At 53.1% G+C, this 18,462-nt stretch overlaps 2 protein-coding genes across 3 annotated transcripts in view; both read right to left on the minus strand.

The window, feature by feature from the left end:
• FBXL18 (F-box and leucine rich repeat protein 18) overlaps positions 1 to 7,167 on the minus strand; it is a 62,592-nt gene extending 55,425 nt beyond the window's left edge. For both annotated transcript variants that reach the window (XR_013167776.1, XM_077140510.1), the window contains exons 1-2: positions 7,047 to 7,167; positions 581 to 790 (exon numbers count right to left, since the gene is read on the minus strand). Coding sequence is in view for 1 of the 2 variants with exons in the window: in XM_077140510.1 (XP_076996625.1) it covers positions 581 to 790; positions 7,047 to 7,064 (228 nt within the window). In the remaining variant the exon portion in view is untranslated. The remainder of the gene's footprint in view (positions 1 to 580; positions 791 to 7,046) is intronic.
• Positions 7,168 to 14,502: 7,335 nt separating this feature from the next.
• ACTB (actin beta) lies at positions 14,503 to 18,237 on the minus strand. The gene is made up of 6 exons (XM_077140511.1): positions 18,139 to 18,237; positions 16,960 to 17,088; positions 16,621 to 16,860; positions 15,738 to 16,176; positions 15,428 to 15,609; positions 14,503 to 15,301 (listed from the first exon to the last, which is right to left on the minus strand). Exons 2-6 carry the CDS (start codon positions 17,080 to 17,082, stop codon positions 15,158 to 15,160), a joined length of 1,128 nt encoding a protein of 375 aa, XP_076996626.1. The 5' UTR covers positions 17,083 to 17,088; positions 18,139 to 18,237; the 3' UTR covers positions 14,503 to 15,157.
• Between the last annotated feature and the right edge of the window lie 225 nt (positions 18,238 to 18,462).

Here is an 18,462-nt window from a genome sequence, read left to right on the forward strand (position 1 = left end):
CTGTAAATGGGCAAAAGGCTTGAAAAGCCACTTTTGGAAAGAGATACAGCAATGGCCCAAGCACTCCATGGAGAGATGATCGCTGTCTCTTCGTCAGGGGAGTGCAGGTTAAAACCACGGGGCACCACCCACCAGGAAGGCTACAGTGCAACAGGATGACACCCCCAAGCGCTGACAAGGATGGCGAGCAGGTGGGGCTCTTCTACACTGCTGGAGGGGACCCCAATGGCCTCTCTCACTGGACCAGTAGAGATGGCTGAAACGTCACTGAAACTTTAGCCAGGGATCCTGTGACCCAGCAACTTCACACCTAGGTACCTACTGGGAAGTAAGGTTCCTTTCTATTCCTGTGCCAGGGGCTCTAGGCCCCTTCCCAGGAAAATGTCCACATCTCTCTATCCCCTTCCAGGTGGACGATGACACCCGCTCTCCTGCCCCTTGCTTCTGTCACGAATCAGAAACTGTTCCAGTCAAGACTGCAGAGCGCCTGCTCCCTTCTGATAGGCTCCCTGGCGCCCATCGCAGGGCACAGGGCCAACCTTTAGGTTGTGCCCATCTCCTGCCCCCACACCCGGCTCACCTGGTAGTCCCTCTGCAGCAGCACGGTGTGGACGAGGCTCTTGTCGAGGCACAGGGCCGCCAGCTTCCGGCAGGTGCGCCGGACATTCAGAATCAGGTCTGTGCTGGGGACGCGGCTCAGAATGTGCAGGAGGATCTCGTCGGAGAAGCCCAGGAGGTGGATGGCCCCCACCGTGGCCGCGGCGCTCGGCTCTTCATCACTGGGCACGTCCTGAAAACGATGGGGACACCAAAGTTCCATGGGCTCCCCGAGAGCAGCTCTCAGCCCACTCTGCAGCCAGGAGAGAAGTCCAGAGAAGCCCCATCCAGGCTCCCCAGGAAAGAATGGGCTTTGACTGAAAATCATAACTGTAAGAGCAAAGACCCCTTTTCAGCTCTGCAAACCAGGGCAACTCTTCAAAAATAACAGACCTAGAAATAAGATCGATATGTGTTCAGAAACAGTTTTTCCTACTAGAACAACTCAACAATACTACTATTTGTTAAGTCATTGTTGAAGGCCGCTATTCCCCAACCCCATCCCAAATATCTTAAAAGTTCTTGAGTAGGATTCTCTCCAGAAGCCTTTTGGGAATAATAGTAGTGTCTCACCTCTTGCGGTTATTGTAATGATTACATGAGATATTATATGGAAAACAGAATAAACAATACCTGACACCAGTACCTCCTTCAATGTTAAGATTAAGGGCAAATAAAACTCTAGTTAAACCTACAACTTCTCTAATAAAGAAAAAGAAAAGAAAAAAAATAGCGAAATCACCATCAAAAATAAAACTATAGAAGTCCTTATAAACAAGAAACAGTGTCAGCACCCCTGACCTGTATACTTGAAAATGGCTACAACAAGAAATTTTATATTGTATATATGTCCCACAATAAATACTTTTTAAAAATACCTATCAGTTGGAAAAAAAATTAGAAGAAACACAGCACTTACTAGACAAATGACATTTTAAAATCTTAAAACTAGTAAGGAATAACGACTCTATCAATCACGCTTTCTGGTTAGGAACTCAGGCTGGTATTTCCAGTAAGACGTCTCTTCCTTTCATTTTATTTCCCCGTAGCTATTTGGGAAACTGAAAGGCTTCCTTCCATTTCCTCAAATGTTCAATGCCTGTTTTAGTTTCCTGGCCACAAAAACAAATACCACACAACAGGGTGGCTTAAACAATGGCACCTGATTGGGTCACAGTTTGAAGGTGAGGAGAGGCCCCACGTCAAAGCAAGACGGACGGACGGCGGCAGTCTGGCTGGCCGCCAGCAGCGGGGACCTCAGTTCTCCATCTCATGGCGACGCGCTTGGCAGTGTCCTCTCCTTTCTCTCCAGGGTTTCCTGGGCTTTGAGCTTCTGGCTGCAACCTGTGGCTTCTCCTTCATGTCCAATTTCCTTTGCTTATAAGGCCTTCCTTCAGCCACGTTGGATGAAGACCCACTGTCATTCAGCTGGGCACATCTTAATTAATAACATCCTCAAAGGTCCTATTTTCAGATGGGCTCCCACCCATACAACCAGCAGTTAGGCCCCGAATATGCCTTTTGCAGGGACATGATTCAATCCCAACGTCACCCTGTCTGATCAGTACGTGAAATTCTCAAATTCAGGACAAACGAAGTGGGAAAGCTGTGGTCAGGGCAGCTCCTGGGCAGGGAGTCCTGTTTCTCCCCCAACACTCCCCAAAATCAGGAGCCTCTGTCCTCTAACAGGTCCTTGCTGAGGGCTCTCCTCCCTCTAATGACCGCTGCCAAGGGAGAGAGCCCAGAATTGTTTCTACTGCTTTTCCCAGCTCTTCTGTCTGCCAGCAAATCCTTTTCCGCTGACCCCTTCTTCTACTCTCCTTCCTGTACCTCTGGGGCTGGAGGGAAGCTTTGATTCTGGGAAAGCCCTGCCTGTTGCCATGGCAACCATGAAGTCCCCGAGGAAGAATCCCTCCCACAGGTACCGGTGGGAAGGGAAACCCGGACTCCTGGAACCTCTGACTGTGAGGTCCTTTCTACCCTGTGTGTTAGGGTCGGCGCCCTGCCGAGCCCCCACCAGGCCTATGCAAGGGTCTGCATGCATATTTCCCACCCCCTCCTCCCTGTGAGCAGAGAGGCATTCTCCGTTGTCCAAAAGACAAAAGAGACACCAAAGGAGATGCCAGGGCCAGAGAGTAAATTTATCAGGAGGGCCAAGGGTTTCTCACAACAGAATCCGCCCAGGAAGAGGCAGATTTTGGCATTCAGTGTCCCCTCCATACCTCTTCCAATGCCCCGAATCCCTGCACCGAGGGTCAGAAGCGCCCGGCAGACCCAAGTCCAAAGTCATGCCACATCGCCGTCCTCTGGGTCTAGGGTTCCCACAGTGCTGTCCAGAGTCCCACACCACAGTGGGAATTACTGAAGGACCAGCTAAAATCAGATTTCCAGGCGCCACCCTAACCCGACAGAACCCATCTCCAGGGGAGAAGCTCAGGACCAGGCATGCTGGGCAACGGGGCTCTGGCACCAAGGGGGACTCGGATGGGCACCACAGGTCTCGGAAATCTATCACAAGGCCGATCAGAGAGCAATCGAGGGGCTGGGGCTTACCCCCCACCCCAACCTCTATTTGTGTTAGCATCAAAGAATCCATTGCTGTACTCACAGGGTAAGGAGCAAAGAAAACAGGGCAAAACCCTGTAAAACCCTTGAGTGTCCAAAGAATTCCACTGTTAATGCTACTAATGCTGGGTTTTCTTAAAATCCACCAGAAATCACAATTATTATATTAAAAAAAAAACAGCCAGGAATTGAGTTCAGGCTTTCTCCAGCCTTGGCCCATCCCACAAGGGTAATTTCTTCCATTGAGATGAACTCTTTCTTCAACTGGAGAATGCCAATTCACTTATTTCTGCCCTTCTTCATTGGGCTTCTACCATCCTCTATGCCCCCCCCCCAAAAAAAAAACAGAAATAACGTCTCAGGCCAGACCCCTGAAGCTTCCCGCACTCCCTGGGCCAGCACCAGGGAAGGGGGCTAGCCTGGACGAGAGGAGCAGCTGGCCCTGGAGGGCAAGGCGTGCTGGTTTCCTCCAACCTCCTGCCAGCCGGGGGGATGGCTGCTGAGTTTGTGACAACTCAGTCCTATCCCTGAAACGTAGGCTTCATGGGACAAAGATCGGACCCTCTGCAGGTTGACGCACCTTCCACCCAGGGCAGGAGGAAGTTAGGGAGAGTCAAGAACACACCAGAAGAGTCCATGGAAGGGCGGGTGTGGGCCTCCCGGTTTCCCAATTTGTAAAATAAAATGTAGCCCAGACCAGCAATCTCACATCCAGGTGGGATTCACCCAAAAGAACTGAGAACAGACCCTTGCACACCAGTGTTCACAGCAGCACTATTCACAAGAGCCAAACGGTGGAAACAACCCAAGTGACCATCAACAGGTGAATGGTTAGGTAAAATGGGATCTATACATGCAGTGGAATATTATGCAGCCATACAAAGGGATGAAGGGCTGATCCATGCTACAGCACAGATTAACCCGGCAGACATTAGAGTGAAATAAGCAGACATAAAAAGACAAAAATATTTCACTGATATGAAAAATCCAAAAAGATAAACCACAGAAACAGAAGCAGATTAGTGATTGTCAGGGGCTGAAGGAAGAGGGAATGGGGAGTGGCTGCTTATGGGGTGCAGAGTTTTATTATAGAGTGAAAGAAATGGTTTGGAAGGAGACAGAAGTGGTGGTTGCATAACACTCCAAATATACTAAATGTCACTGAACTGTTCACTTTAAAATGGTTAATTTTGAGTAATGTAAATTTCACCTCAAATAATTTTTTTTTAAGCGGCCCAGAATATGCTTAGACACACACACACACACAAACCGGTACTTGTACAATCTCTCAGGACAACACGTGCTCAGCCACTAGGGAAACTGAGGCAGACCAACCCCTCTTCTTAAAAAAAAATGTAAGTAATCTGAGGCCAAAGGACAAGCAGTGACTGAGGCAGGGTCAAAACGTCCGAAACCGAAACCACCCTTCCCTCCACCACCAAAAAAGGACTGTCCGGGCTTCCAACGAGTTCACACCCAGGCACTTTCTTGAGTCCCCTGAAATTTCAATCCAGGGCTGAGGTGCAGGCCCTGAAAAAATGCCTTTAATAGTTTCAAGTGATTCTTATCAGGCCAATCTGTCAACCATTTGGCTAGAACCAGATGACAACCTGAGGGTATCTTAAAGAGTAGTGGGTTACAGAGTTCAGCTATTATTCACTAAACTCTGCTTCTTAAAAGAATACTTTTCAAAATACAGAACATGAACTGAAACCCCAATATCTGCCCCAAAATACACTCTTGTAGAAAGGGTCCTGATCCATTTACCAATCAGGCACCCAAAGAAATCACAGGATTCATTACCAGACAAATGCTATATCTGGAATGTGTTTTAAATAATGGAAAGGGGAGAGAAGAGAAGAGACAAAGATGAAACAAGATTGGTCACATACGGATAACTACCGAAAGTAGGCAACGAGTACACAAAAAAGAGGCGCGTTACATCATTCCTTTGCAAGTATGTGGAATTTTCCACTATAACTTTTTTTTTTTAATCACAGGCGCAATCTGAAAGGACACATGATTTTGAGGTCTCCACTCTTTCGACACTGTCCCTCTTCTTAGGTCTTCGCTTATCTAGTTAGTATTTTCTGGAATGTTCCCTGATACAAACACCTCCAACAGCACAAGCTGTTCCCTCCACCAGACACGCCCCGTGAGGAAACGCCTGCGGCCTGGAACCTCAGCTCAAAGGCTACTTCCCTAGTAAAGCCCTCCCTAGATCCCCGGGGCAGCAGGTCCACTCCCTCCCCCAGGACAAATTGTGAAAGTATGCTGCTTATCTCATCCAGCAGACCAGGAACCGTTCCTGGACAGGAACTATTTTGTGAAGACCAAGAGGGAGAGGCACTGAACGAGGTGAGTCCACGCCACCCCTGCTTCAGAATCACCTGAAATGCTATTAACCACGTGGTTTCCTCAGAAACCCCAGGAGGAGTCCTGGGCATTTGCATTTTCAAGTCAGCAATGACTTCTGAAACGAGACCACCCCATTTTGGAGTTAGGTGGTGGGGATAATCGCTCAACCTTGTGAACTATGATAAAAACCAGTGGATGGCAGTTTTAAAAGGGTGAATTTTACGGCATATGAATTTTATCTCAAGAGATAAATAGGCCATTCCAGAAAAAGGGACCCTGATTCCACAACCAGGGCAAAGCACACATTCTTCTCTTCTCTTAGCCCAAGAGGGCTCAATGCAACAAGAGGCAGACCTCGTTTGTCCACGTGGGGCCTGAGAGTCAAGACCCACCCCAAACACACCTAACTAACTTAAATCTGCTAACACAGCCAGGCCACCCAGAACTCTTCCTCAGGGCGCCAGGCCATGTGGCTCTCCAATCCCGTCATGAGTCTGCAGGTCAACCCCTCACCCTTCCGTCTCAACCAAGAAGCCACAGGGGACACTTATGCGCAAAATTCACTTCAAAGAGTACCTGCCAGCACTTCCCAGCCGCCTGCCACACACCCATGCCCATCAATTCTAAGGAAGACACTCGAAACCTCGTAGTCCTATTTCCAGCACACAGGCAAGCCCCCGGGGCTTAGGAAGTACACTCCACAGTGGGACACCTGGAAGGCCACGGATATATACACAGGTACACATACAGGAAGGAAGGGGGCACCAAAAGGGGAAGAGACTACTCCAGATGTCCCTAAGCCCTCGTCTGCAGAGGAAATACCTCGTCCCACATTACAGGGATGCATCTGGATTCTCCATCGGACCCAGATTTACAGAGAGCGGCATAAGGAAGCTTTTCCTTCATCACCCCCAAGTCACACAACAGGGCGCTCCAGAGAGAAGTACCTGGAGTGAAACTGAGCATTCGAGACAGAAGATGGAGTGGGTAGGAAGCGGCAAATCTCAGAGTCGCGAGACCTGAGCCAAGGCACAGGGACATGGGCAAGAGTCTAGGAGGTTTACAGAGTCCTGGAGACTTGGGAGGCGGAGTCGTGGGGGTGGGGGCCTCTGGCGATTAGGAATCGAGGGCTGGTAGAGAAACGGAAAACCGAAAGGGGAGAGACCTTGTGCTTCTGGAGACAGAGCCAGGGTGACCGGTCAGGACCTGGAGAGGGGCAAAAGCAGGTTTGGGATGGGAAGGAAGGGGCGGGGTCGTGGCCAGGGCAGGGCAGCAATGACCAATCCCGGCCGACGCCAGGATCGGGGTGAGAAGGATCAAGCAGGGCCGGGGCCAGAGTTCGGGGTGGGAAGAACAGAGCGGGTCCAGGGTCGGGAAAGGAAAGACGGAGCGTGACCGGGATCCGGTATAGCACGGAGCGCGGCGGGGGTCAGGCTGGGAAGGACGCACAGGGGTCCGGGGGCGGGATGGTGAGGGCCGAGCGTGGCCGAGGCGGGGAAGAAACCGGAGAGAGGCGCGCGCCGTACCTCTCCGGAGCTGGCCATGTCGTGGGCGTGCCGTGCCGCGGCCGCCGGGGCTGCAGTCCCAGGCCCTCCCGCCTCCCCGGCCAGAGATGCTCAAAGCCGGCGCGTCCGCCGCTTCACAGGGACCCCGGCAAGGGGCGGGGCCACCTCCACTTCCGGCGCTTTGATTACGCACTTCCGCTCGGCCTCAGGCGCGGCCGCCATGTTGGGTGCGGCACCGCCCAGGGACAGGGGGCCCCGCGGCTTCGCTTAAGGAGCGCAGTGAACCCGAAGAGCCCCGAATGACTCCGGGTGGTCCCGGCTCCCTCTCTGCCCTCAGCTGTCACCCCTGTGCCTCCCTTTCTCCGGCCACAGTGGCCTCCTCGCGCAGGCCCAGCCCGCTCCCGCCTTTCGCTTTTGCTGTCTCCCCTGCCTGCCGGGGCCCCCTGCCGGAGAGGCTTTCCCGGCCGCCCTGTCTGAACTAGCAGCACCTCCTCCCCACCCTCCGTGCACCGCAGTATGCCCTCGGCCGGTTATTTCTCTCCTAGCTCAATCTGACCTACTGCATCTTTTTTTTTTTTGCCCTGCCCCCAGTAAAATGTAAGCCAGGCAGGACCCCCATTAGCTAGAACTCTCCCTGGCATGTAGGAGGCACTGAATGAATATTTGCTGGGTGAATGAATGGATAAACGATAGGCTCTCACCCCTAAGCCCTTCCATTTAAAAAAATGTTTCCCAATATCGAAAATTGGTGGGACAAGCTCCTTTGAAAGAACTGAGTTTGAATCCCGGCTACCCTAAGGCTTGTCTCCTCTCATGCCGTCCTCAGCTTCATTTCCCTCCCACGTTAGAGAGTCGAGCACAGGGCTCGACTCACGTAAAAGCCGGTCATTCCCACCGAGAGGCTTCTGATGAGCTCTGCCTTCAAATGGTTTTAAGCATCAAGTTCAATTTCAGGCGCAGCCAAAGTGAGCACTAAAGGAGGCTTACTTCTGGAGCCCAAGCAAGAGAGCCCAAACCCTGACCCAGGCAAGTCCCTAGCGGAGCCTCCCCCATCCTCCTGCGCCTCTGCGTCTCCTCCTTTGCCGGCTCCCTCCATCCCTGGCAGCCTCTCCCCCTGCCGTTGCACCTGTTCCTGTTAATTGGGAAATGCTTTGTCCCTAGTCCTGGCTAATTCTGGTTGTAACTCAAGTGTCACCTCCTGGGAGCAGGTCTTTCTTGTCATTCTCTTGCTCAGCCTCTCGGACCACATTCTTTTCCCATATACTCTCTGTTAGAAACTTTTATTTACTGCTGTTGACTTGTGTGTTTTTTTTAAGAGATTTTTTTTTAATTGTGGAAATTTCCAAACATACGCAAAAGTACCTACCATGTACCTACCCGTTATCATCCATCTTCAACAACCAGCAATATTTTGCGACTCAAATTATATCTACTCCTCCCCACCTTTAATCTTTTGGGGGGGTGGGGTGGGGAGTATTTTTGAGCAAATTTCAAGTGTACTTTCACCTCCAGATTCTTTAATATACATCTCAAAAAAACACAATTTCTTATATAATTACAAAGCATTTATCATACTTATCAACATTAAAGATTCCTTAATATCATCTAATACTTAAGAGAAATTAAAATTTTCCCAAATGTCAAAAATCCGTTTACAGTTTGTTTAGGCAAATAAAGGAGGTCCAAGAAGGATTTATTCATTGCATTTACTTGGTATTTTCTTAAATTTTTTTTTTGCATGGGTAGGCACTTGGAATCAAACCCGGGGCTCTGGCATGGCAGGCGAGAATCCTGCCTGCTCAGCCACCGTGGCCCACCCTTTCTTAAATCTTTTTCAAGTTAAAAAAAAATCTACCAAAGTCCCCTTGCCCCCGATTTTCATGATATTTACTTGAATTGGCTTCTGTATTTTCCGCCTCCCCACTAAAACTGTGCTTAGCATAGCAGGCCCATGGTAAATACTTGTTGAATGAGTGATTGGTAAAATGAGGTAATACCAAAAAGTGCCCAGCACAGAGGAGGGATTCAATAAAGGGGAGCTGTTATCACTGATTATTATTAGTTCCAGTGAGGAAGGAGTCCCTTATGTGACATGTGGCCCCAATTCTTAGGAACACTTAAGTTGGGAACCACTGCACTGGAGGAGATGGGGGTGGGGAGTGGGTTCCACGGCCTCGCTGTTCCTACCCTCTCATGGACCCTTCGGGGGTGGGGGTCGGTTGTGGGTGATGCTTCCTCATTCCTGCAGCTCCTGGCTGGCCCAGGTGGAGGACAAGAATCCGAGGCCAGGACAGTGCAATGGTGGCTCAGTGGCAGAATTCTCTCCTGCCATGCCGGAGACCTGGGTTTGATTCTTGGTACTTGCCCATGTCAAAAAAAAAAAAAAAATCCATGACCAGAACTGAGGACTGGGCCAAGTGGGTCCCCTGGGATCTGGGGTAGAGGCTGGAAATGATGAGGATGCTGGCTGCTGGACTCTGCTCCATCCATTTCATCGAGAGGCAGGGTCTGGGGAAAAGCGACTTTCCTGATGTCAGTAATAACCGCTACCATCCCAAACCCCTATTTTGTTGCCAGCACGGTCACGTGAGCTCCTGCTCAAAATGTCTCCAAGCTCCCATGGGGTAGGTGTGTCCTTTTATTGTCCCCATCATGCAAAGGACGACACAGATCCAGGTGAGTAGTAGAGCTGGAAGGTGAGCTGCCTCTCTTCTCCAATACCCGTGACGATGCCACCCAGGAATTCTCCACTTCAGGAGGGAGGAGAAACCCTCACTTGGGTGTTAGGAGGCCGAGGCGAGGGGCAGCCTGGGGAAAGGGGTCCAGGCTGGAACAGGGCAAGCTGCAGGTCCTGTGGATGGAGCCTCCAAACCTCCTAGGAGAGCTCTTCTTGTGCCAGTGTCTTTGAAGGAACATTCACCTTCTCTTAAGCTCCCCACTGCCGCCATTAAATCCACAAGGACCTTTGAAAAAGGCATACCTGACCATATCAGACCTCTGCTCAAGACTCTCTGACTCCCTTCCCACTGCTCTCGGAGTGAAGCCCAAGTCCCCAGCACAGCTAACCGGGCCCAACTTGGGGTGGCCTCCATGCCCCAGAGCCACAGACTGTTCTCCTGAAGGTACTTCCACTCTGTGTGCAGGGCATTTGCACGTACTATGCTTGAAGCAACAACCCCACCCTTAGCTAATTTCTCTTTATCTTCCCAATATCACTTTTTTTTTTTTTTTAAATCTTGATTTTTTTTACATGGGCAGGCACCGGGAATCGAACCCAGGTCCTCAGGCTTAGCAGGCAAGCATTCTTACCTGCTGAGCCACCGTGGCCCGCCCCCAATATCACTTTTGCAGAAAGCCATCCCTCCCCCCAGACCAGGTCATAGCACATCTTGTCATCTGCCACAGTCCCTGAGAATATTCCTTCGTGGCATTTATCACAGTGTATAACTAAATAGCCTTGGTATCATTTCTTGGGTTTCCCACTAGGCCAGCACTGCCAAATGGAACATTCTAGAGTGATGGAACTGTTCCATGTCTGTGCTGTCCAATGCGTTAGCCACTGGCCCACGAGGCTATTAGGCGCTCAAAGTGTGGCCGGTGCAACTGCAGAACTGAATTCCTAATTTTAATTAATTTAAATTTAGATAGCCCTTATGGCCAGTAGCCATGTTTCTTGAAGATGATTGTATGATGATATAGCTTTCACAAAGTGACTGTGTGATTGTGAAAACCTTGTGTCTGATGTTCCTTTGATCTACGGTATGGACAGATGAATAAAACATATGGATAAGGAATAAAATAATAGGAGGAACAAAGGTTAAAATAAATTGAGTGGATTGAAATACTAGTGGTCAATGAGAGGGAGGGGTCAAGGGTATACCACGTATGAGTTTTTTCCTTTTATCTTTCTTTTGCTGGAGAGATGCAAATGTTCAAAAAAATGATCATGCTGATGAATATACAACTATGTGATGCTATTGTGAGCCACTGATTGTAACCATGACAAGAATGTTTGTATGTTCGTTGTTTATAATAAAAATATTTAAACAAATAAATAGGCCTTATGGCCAGTGGCTCCGAGTTGAACAGGCCTGTAAGTTCCCTGAGGGCAGGTGTTCTAGTTTGCCAGCTGCCAGAATGCAATATACCAGAAACGGAATGGCTTTTAAAAGGTGATTTAATGAGTTGCTAGTTTACAGTTCTAAGGCCGAGAAAATGTCCCCATTACAACAAGTCTATAGTAATGTCCAATCAAAGGCATCCAGGGAAAGATACCTTGGTTCAAGAAGGCCGATGAAGTTCAGGGTTTCTCTCTCATCTGGAAAGGCACATGGTGAACACGGTCAGGGCTCCTCTCTCAGCTGGAAGGGCACATGGCAAATACAGCATCATCTGCTAGCTTCTTCCCTTCTGGCTTCTGGTTTCATGAAGCTCCCCAGGAGGCGTTTTCCTTCTTCATCTCCAAAGGTTGCTGGCTCGTGGACTCTGCATCGTGGTGCTGCAGCATTCTCTGCTCTCTCTGAGTCTCTCTGAATCTCTCATTCTCCTTTTATAGGACTTCAGAAACTAATCAAGACCCACTCAAATGGGTGGAGACATGTCATCCCCTAATCCAGTTTAACAACCATTCTTAACTAAATCACATCAACCAGGGAGATGATCTCATTACAGTTTCAAATATACAGTATTGAATAAGGATTATTCTACCTTTTAGAAATGGGATTTATATCAAAACATGGCTTTTCTTAGGGGGCATACTTCCTTTCAAACCAGCACAGCAGGGGCTGGGTCTCTCCTCCACAGGCCAGTACTTAGCGCTGTGCGGTTGCTCCAAACTTAAGTCGAATGATGTCTTCCCTTCCCAGGGCTGCTGACTCCAAGTCCCACCACCCAGGTTGCTGAAAACAGGGATGTTCTGTCTCACTGTCCTAACTCAGGTGTGGCAGGACCATGTTCCCCCTCAAGACCATAGGGACCGGGCGGTGGCCTGCCAGTAATCCGTGGCCTTCTTTGGATCAAGCCCGTGGCATGACCCAATCTGTACCTGCATGCGTGTCCTCTCTCTCTCTCTCTGTCTGTGCCCAAATCTCTCCTTCTAAGGACACAAAGCCTATTGGATTACAGGCCCACCCTACTCCAGTTTGGCCTCATCCTAACTAATCACATCTTCAAAGACCCTATTTCCAAATAGGATCACGCTCACGAGAGCAGGGAGTGAGACTTGAACATGTCTTTTGGGGGGAACACAGTTAAATCCATAACGAATGATGAATGAGTGAATGAATGATTAACCCTGGCATGGGGGTCTGAATGACTGCAGCCACTGCACCACTCCCAGGCCAGTGGAACATCCTTCCCCCAACATCTCCATCAAAGGAGGGTCTTCCCTCCGGTCACCCCAAGGCCGTGCCCCACCCCCTCCCTGCTTCCTAGCACTGAGCAGATGAGCTTCCACCCCTCCCCTGGCCTGGGCAGCAGAAATGTCCTGAGCTCCCCAGTCGGAATCCTGGCAGTGCCACCTCAAGACTATCTTACCCCCTGAGCCTCAGTTTCCTCACAGGAGGATGCCTGTCCCCTTGCCACATTGGAAGTGCTCTGACCCCTGTGGGACCACAAGCAGCCCCTCGGGCCTCACCAGGGTGTAGGCTCCCTCCTCCCACCCCCTCTGCCAGCTTTATGATCCTTTATTCTTTTTGTATATGTGTATGTGGTTAAAAAAAATGATAAAATAGTGATTCCTTTTTTCTATCTACATCTCGTAGGTTTTCATGGAGGTATAAGGCATGTGTAAAGCATACTATGTAATGAGTTTTGATATATGTCTACACCCCTGGAGCCATCACAACTGACATTGTGAAAATATACACCACCCACAAGCTTGCGTTCTTTATCCCAGCGTCTGCTCCTTCCCGTCTCCTTATCGCAATTTGGAATTATAGATTATTTTGTTTGTCTACATAGTTGTTATGATATCTTCCCCCACTAAACTGAGAGATTCATGAGGGCAGGTACACATCTGCTTTGTTCTTCACAGTAGTACTTCAGGACCCGGTACAATGCCTGCAAATAGCCAGCAAATGATGCTTGGTTGGATAAATGAATGAATGAGATCCTGGTTTCCAGACTAACAGCTCATTCAAGGCAGGGGCTGTGTCCAGTTCATCTAAGCAGCCTCAGCCCCAGCATATGTAATATACAATGAGCAAGAGGCCCAAGGTGGAAACCTAGTTGCAGCTTCGAGCTCTTGGCCCTGAATCAAACAGAAAAACCAGAACTAGCCCTGGGAGGGGCTTCCCCTGACAGACCCTTCTTCCAGGGACTTCCATCAGAGCACTGAGGGAGGGCAGACCCAGAGCCCAGCACTCTTCTCCCTGGGTACCGGGGAGGGGATGCCTAGGTCTCCTGTGGAAACCAGACCATTTGCCTAAACCACCAGGCACTGGCCCAATGTTTTCTGTACTGGTCACATCAGCCCGAGGGAGCTTGAACTGCATCTCCTGCTTTGATTTTGGAAGCCGCCATGAGGCCCCCAATCTCTTCTACCGTCAAAACTCTCCAGCTCTGACTTAACATATTGCTCATGTTCCTGGGGCTGGGGTCGCCCCGCATTCCCTGGGACACACTGGGTCAATTGTGTCCCTCCTTTGACTCTGGGAGGTGCTTAAGAGTGTGTTTGGCTAACTCCCACCCCAGGCAAGGCTGGTGATTTATCCCTGGGAGCACGGAGGGGTGACCCTTCCAAGGCCTCGAATCAGGACTTGGGGCCTGGTTTCTGTTTCTCCTCCTTTGGAGTGCCTGGCCCATTTACCCTCCCCCACCCTCTGCTGAGGTCCAGCAGTGGCTCCCAGGAAAGACATGCGGACATGGTTTTCTTCTGGAAGGTGTATGGAGAATCAAGTCACGGTGGCGGCCCTAAAGCTGACTTAGGATGGACACAGAGCCCTGACAAAGCCAGAATCTTCTACTTCCAAGAAAATCCCTACCTCCCCCAGCCATCTGTGCCCATCCTGACATTCCCCCCACCCCAGGCCCTGGGAGGCTGCCTGACAGGTCTCTGGAGAAGCCACCTTCGGCATTCATCCCAAATGCCGGGTACAGCATCTTGGGGGTGGGGTGGGGGTGGCCTGGCATGAAAAACCAGGCCCTCCCTCTCAGCAACTGCAAACCTCAGGATCCCCAGGTGGCAAGGTATGTGCGTCCCTGGGAGCCCCCGCTTTCCCTGTCCCACCATCCCAAAAAGAAAGTGGCCCTCTCCAAGGGCACCTCTGCTCCCAAGGTGAAGATGCCAAACAACCCCCAATGCCAGGAGGGCGGGTCAGGCTGCACACCTGCGCCCCAACACTCCCTTGGCCTCAGATCACAGGTGACCCACGGTCCTTAACTATTTCTTTCTGGAGCCCCCCCCACCTCCAGTGTTTAACCCCCACCAGTCGCCCTCCCCTCCAGCTGCACCCACCACAAAGCCAGGCCTCATCTCTTTAAGGTGTGCACTTTTATTGAACTGGTCTCAAGTCAGTGTACAGGTAAGCCCTGGCTGCCCCCACAGCATGACCAACTCCCAGGGAGACCGAAAGCCTTCATACATCTAAAGTTAGGGGACAAAAAGGGTGGGGGGTGGGGTGGGGGGCCACGATGCCTGACCATTCAAAATTAAAAAAAAAAAAAAGTATTAAGGCGGAAGATTTCTTTTTTGAAATTTGGATGACACATAATTTACACGAAAGCAATGCTGTCACCCTCCCCAGTGTGGATGTGGGCGAGGACTGGGCCGTTCTCCTTAGGGAGAAGTGGGCAGCTTCTGGGAAGGCAAGGAACTTCCTGTAACAATACATCTCACGGTATTTGGAATGACTATTAAAAAAAAAAACCAAAAAAAAAAAAAAAAAAAATGTACAATCAAAGTCCTCGGCCACATTTGTAGAACTTTGGGGATGCTCGCTCCAACCAACTGCTGTCACCTTCACCGTTCCAGTTTTTAAATCCTGAGTCAAGCGCCAAAAAACAAAAAGAAAAAAAGAAAAAAAAAACCAAAAAAAAAAAAAAATAACCAAATAAAGCCATGCCAATCTCATCTCGTTTTCTGCGCAAGTTAGATTTTGTCAAGAAAGGGTGGAACTCAACTAGCAGTCCGCCTAGAAGCATTTGCGGTGGACGATGGAGGGGCCGGACTCATCGTACTCCTGCTTGCTGATCCACATCTGCTGGAAGGTGGACAGCGAGGCCAGGATGGAGCCGCCGATCCACACGGAGTATTTGCGCTCAGGGGGGGCGATAATCTGGGGAGGGAAGGGAGACCGTCAGCCTGAAGATCCTATCCTGGTGACGCAAAGGGCTGGGGGAGGGGCTGGTGCCCAGGCCCCAGACCCGGAGATGAAGGCTCCCCTTGACCACCAGAGACTCACCTTGATCTTCATCGTACTGGGTGCCAACGCTGTGATCTCCTTCTGCATCCTGTCGGCGATGCCCGGGTACATGGTGGTCCCGCCAGACAGCACCGTGTTGGCGTAAAGGTCCTTGCGGATGTCCACGTCACACTTCATGATGGAGTTAAAGGTAGTTTCGTGGATGCCACAGGATTCCATGCCTGGAGGGAGAGAGACTGGTCTTAGCTTCCCTGCACAGCAAGGCAACCCGGGCTGGGGGGGCGTGGGGGGCCTGGCCTTAAGGGGGAGGATGGCGGGAGCAGGGCTAGGAGGCCACGTGGTCACTCACCCAGGAAGGAGGGCTGGAAGAGGGCCTCGGGACAGCGGAACCGCTCGTTGCCGATGGTGATGACCTGGCCGTCAGGCAGCTCGTAGCTTTTCTCCAAGGAGGACGAGGAGGCGGCGGTGGCCATCTCCTGCTCGAAATCCAGGGCGACGTAGCAGAGCTTCTCCTTGATGTCACGCACAATTTCGCGCTCGGCCGTGGTGGTGAAGCTGTAGCCGCGCTCGGTGAGGATCTTCATGAGGTAGTCGGTCAGGTCCCGGCCGGCCAGGTCCAGACGCAGGATGGCGTGGGGCAGCGCGTAGCCCTCGTAGATGGGCACGGTGTGGGTGACCCCGTCGCCGGAGTCCATGACGATGCCCGTGGTGCGGCCAGAGGCGTACAGGGACAGCACAGCCTGGATGGCCACGTACATGGCAGGGGTGTTGAAGGTCTCGAACATGATCTGGAGGGAGAGGGGTAGTGGGGGGCTCGTCATGTCCAGGAGGGGACAGGGACAGCTGGCCACACTGGGGACATGCAGAAGAGTGCAAGGAACACAGTAAAAGTGTGCTGGGGAGGGGGACACGGGGGCAGGGGCTCAGTCCAGGCCTAAGGTGGTGCAATCAGACACACTCCAAGGCAATTTACACCAGCGTCCTTGGCTGCCACCGAGCCAGTGTTAGTACCTAAATCCACAGCACTTTAGGAACACCTAGTAAAAGGGACAGACACCAGAAAGAGGATTCATCTGGGGAAAAAGCAAACAGAACCTGCAGAGTTCCAAAGGAGACTCAGGTCAGAGAAGAGAGTCCTATGGAGAACGGCAGAGAGAAGAACAAGTTGAGAGGAGGGAAGGCACCGCAGGGAGAGGACCGCGGGCCGCCCGGGAGAGGCGGGGAGCACTGACCTGGGTCATCTTCTCACGGTTGGCCTTGGGATTAAGGGGGGCCTCGGTCAGCAGCACCGGGTGCTCCTCCGGGGCGACGCGCAGCTCGTTGTAGAAGGTGTGATGCCAGATCTTCTCCATGTCGTCCCAGTTGGTGACGATGCCGTGCTCGATCGGGTACTTCAGCGTCAGGATGCCTCTCTTGCTCTGGGCCTCGTCGCCCACGTAGGAGTCCTTCTGGCCCATGCCCACCATCACGCCCTACGGAACAAGGGACGGGGTCAGCCCCTGTGCGGGCAGCCCAGACCCCCCCCTGCCCCCGGGACCTCACCCAGCTCAAAGCGGGCCTGGCCGCCCTACCTGGTGCCGGGGGCGCCCCACGATGGAAGGGAAGACGGCCCGGGGCGCATCGTCGCCCGCGAAGCCGGCCTTGCACATGCCGGAACCGTTGTCGACCACGAGCGCAGCGATGTCATCATCCATGGTGAGCTGCGGGTCGGGGGGGCGAGGCCGTGAGCGGGGGAGGGGCCGCCCGCCCGCCCACTTCCGGCCGCCAGAGGGCGCCGGCGCGCGCCCGGCCTCGGGACAAAGGAAGCCCGGCCGGCCGCGCTATTTCCATAAAAGGCAAGTGCGGGTCGCGGCGGCGGCGCCGCGCGGCAGGAAGCCAGGCCCCGCCCCCGCCCGGCGGCCCCGCCCCCGCCCCGCTCAGTTGGGGCTCAGCGGCCACACCCTCGGCGGGGGCGCGGGGCGGCGCGCGCAGGCGCCCTGGAGGCCCGCCGACCCCACCCCTTCCGGGAGGGCCGGCCCCGCCCTCGCCCTGCGCCCCGGCCTGGGCCGTGCACCCCGGCCCTGCCCGCGCCCTTGTCCGGCCGGCGATAGACGGGGGTGCTATGGTGGGGGCAGTGGGGAGCGGGGAGCACGCACTTACGCACGCGCGGTAGCGTCCCAACCCCCACCCCGGCCTCGCTGCGCCCACCCTGGGGACAGGGGACAGCCACCTGCCCGCTTGGACAAAGACCCGGCCGGTCACCGCGGCCTCCCCCCACCCCAGGACTCCTCCAAGCCGCTCGCTACGGGCTCATGGTCTCGGATCCAGAGCTGGGGAGGGAGGTGGAATCCCGCCTGTCGCGGGGTTTGGGGGCGGCTCTCCACGGGCGACGTGGGGCCGCGGCTGGAGACCAAGTGGACGCTGCCACGGGGCGCTGCCTCCAGGGCATGGAGGCGCGGGGACCCTGCCTGGGCGTCGGCCATCAGCGCCCGTGGACCCTCCCTCCGCGCGGGCCATCCGTGCGCGGGGGACCCTGCCTGGGCGCCGGCCATCAGCACGCGGGGACCCTGCCTGGGCGCCGGCCATCAGCACGCGGGGGGACCCTGCCTGGGCGCCGGCCATCAGCACGCGGGGACCCTGCCTGGGCGCCGGCCATCAGCACGCGGGGAACCTGCCTCTGTGCCCGGCCATCAGCGCGCGGGGACCCTGCCTCGGTGCCCGGCCATCAGCGCGCGGGGACCCTGCCTCGGTGCCTGGCCAGAGCGACTTACCTTGGAGGTGGCGAATGTAAACCGGCGGTGGTGGCGGCTGAGCGGCGAGAGGCCTGTACTCGCGGGGTGGACGCGGTGTCGGCGGTGGCTGCGCGTCGCGCCGCCGGGTTTTATAGGGCACTGCCGTGGCCGCTCGAGCCATAAAAGGCAACTTTCGGAACGGCGCGCGCTGATTGGCCCCGCGCCGCTCACTCACCGGCCTCGCCGCACAGTGCAGCATTTTTTTACCCCCTCTCCCCTCCTTTAAAAAAAAAAAAAGGAGCGAGCGAAAGAGCGTGAGCGAGATTGAGGAAGGGAGGGCGGAGGAGGGAGAGAGTTTTGGCG

This window comes from Tamandua tetradactyla, chromosome 23 (genome assembly GCF_023851605.1).
Source record: "Tamandua tetradactyla isolate mTamTet1 chromosome 23, mTamTet1.pri, whole genome shotgun sequence".
NCBI classification, from domain to species: domain Eukaryota; kingdom Metazoa; phylum Chordata; class Mammalia; order Pilosa; family Myrmecophagidae; genus Tamandua; species Tamandua tetradactyla.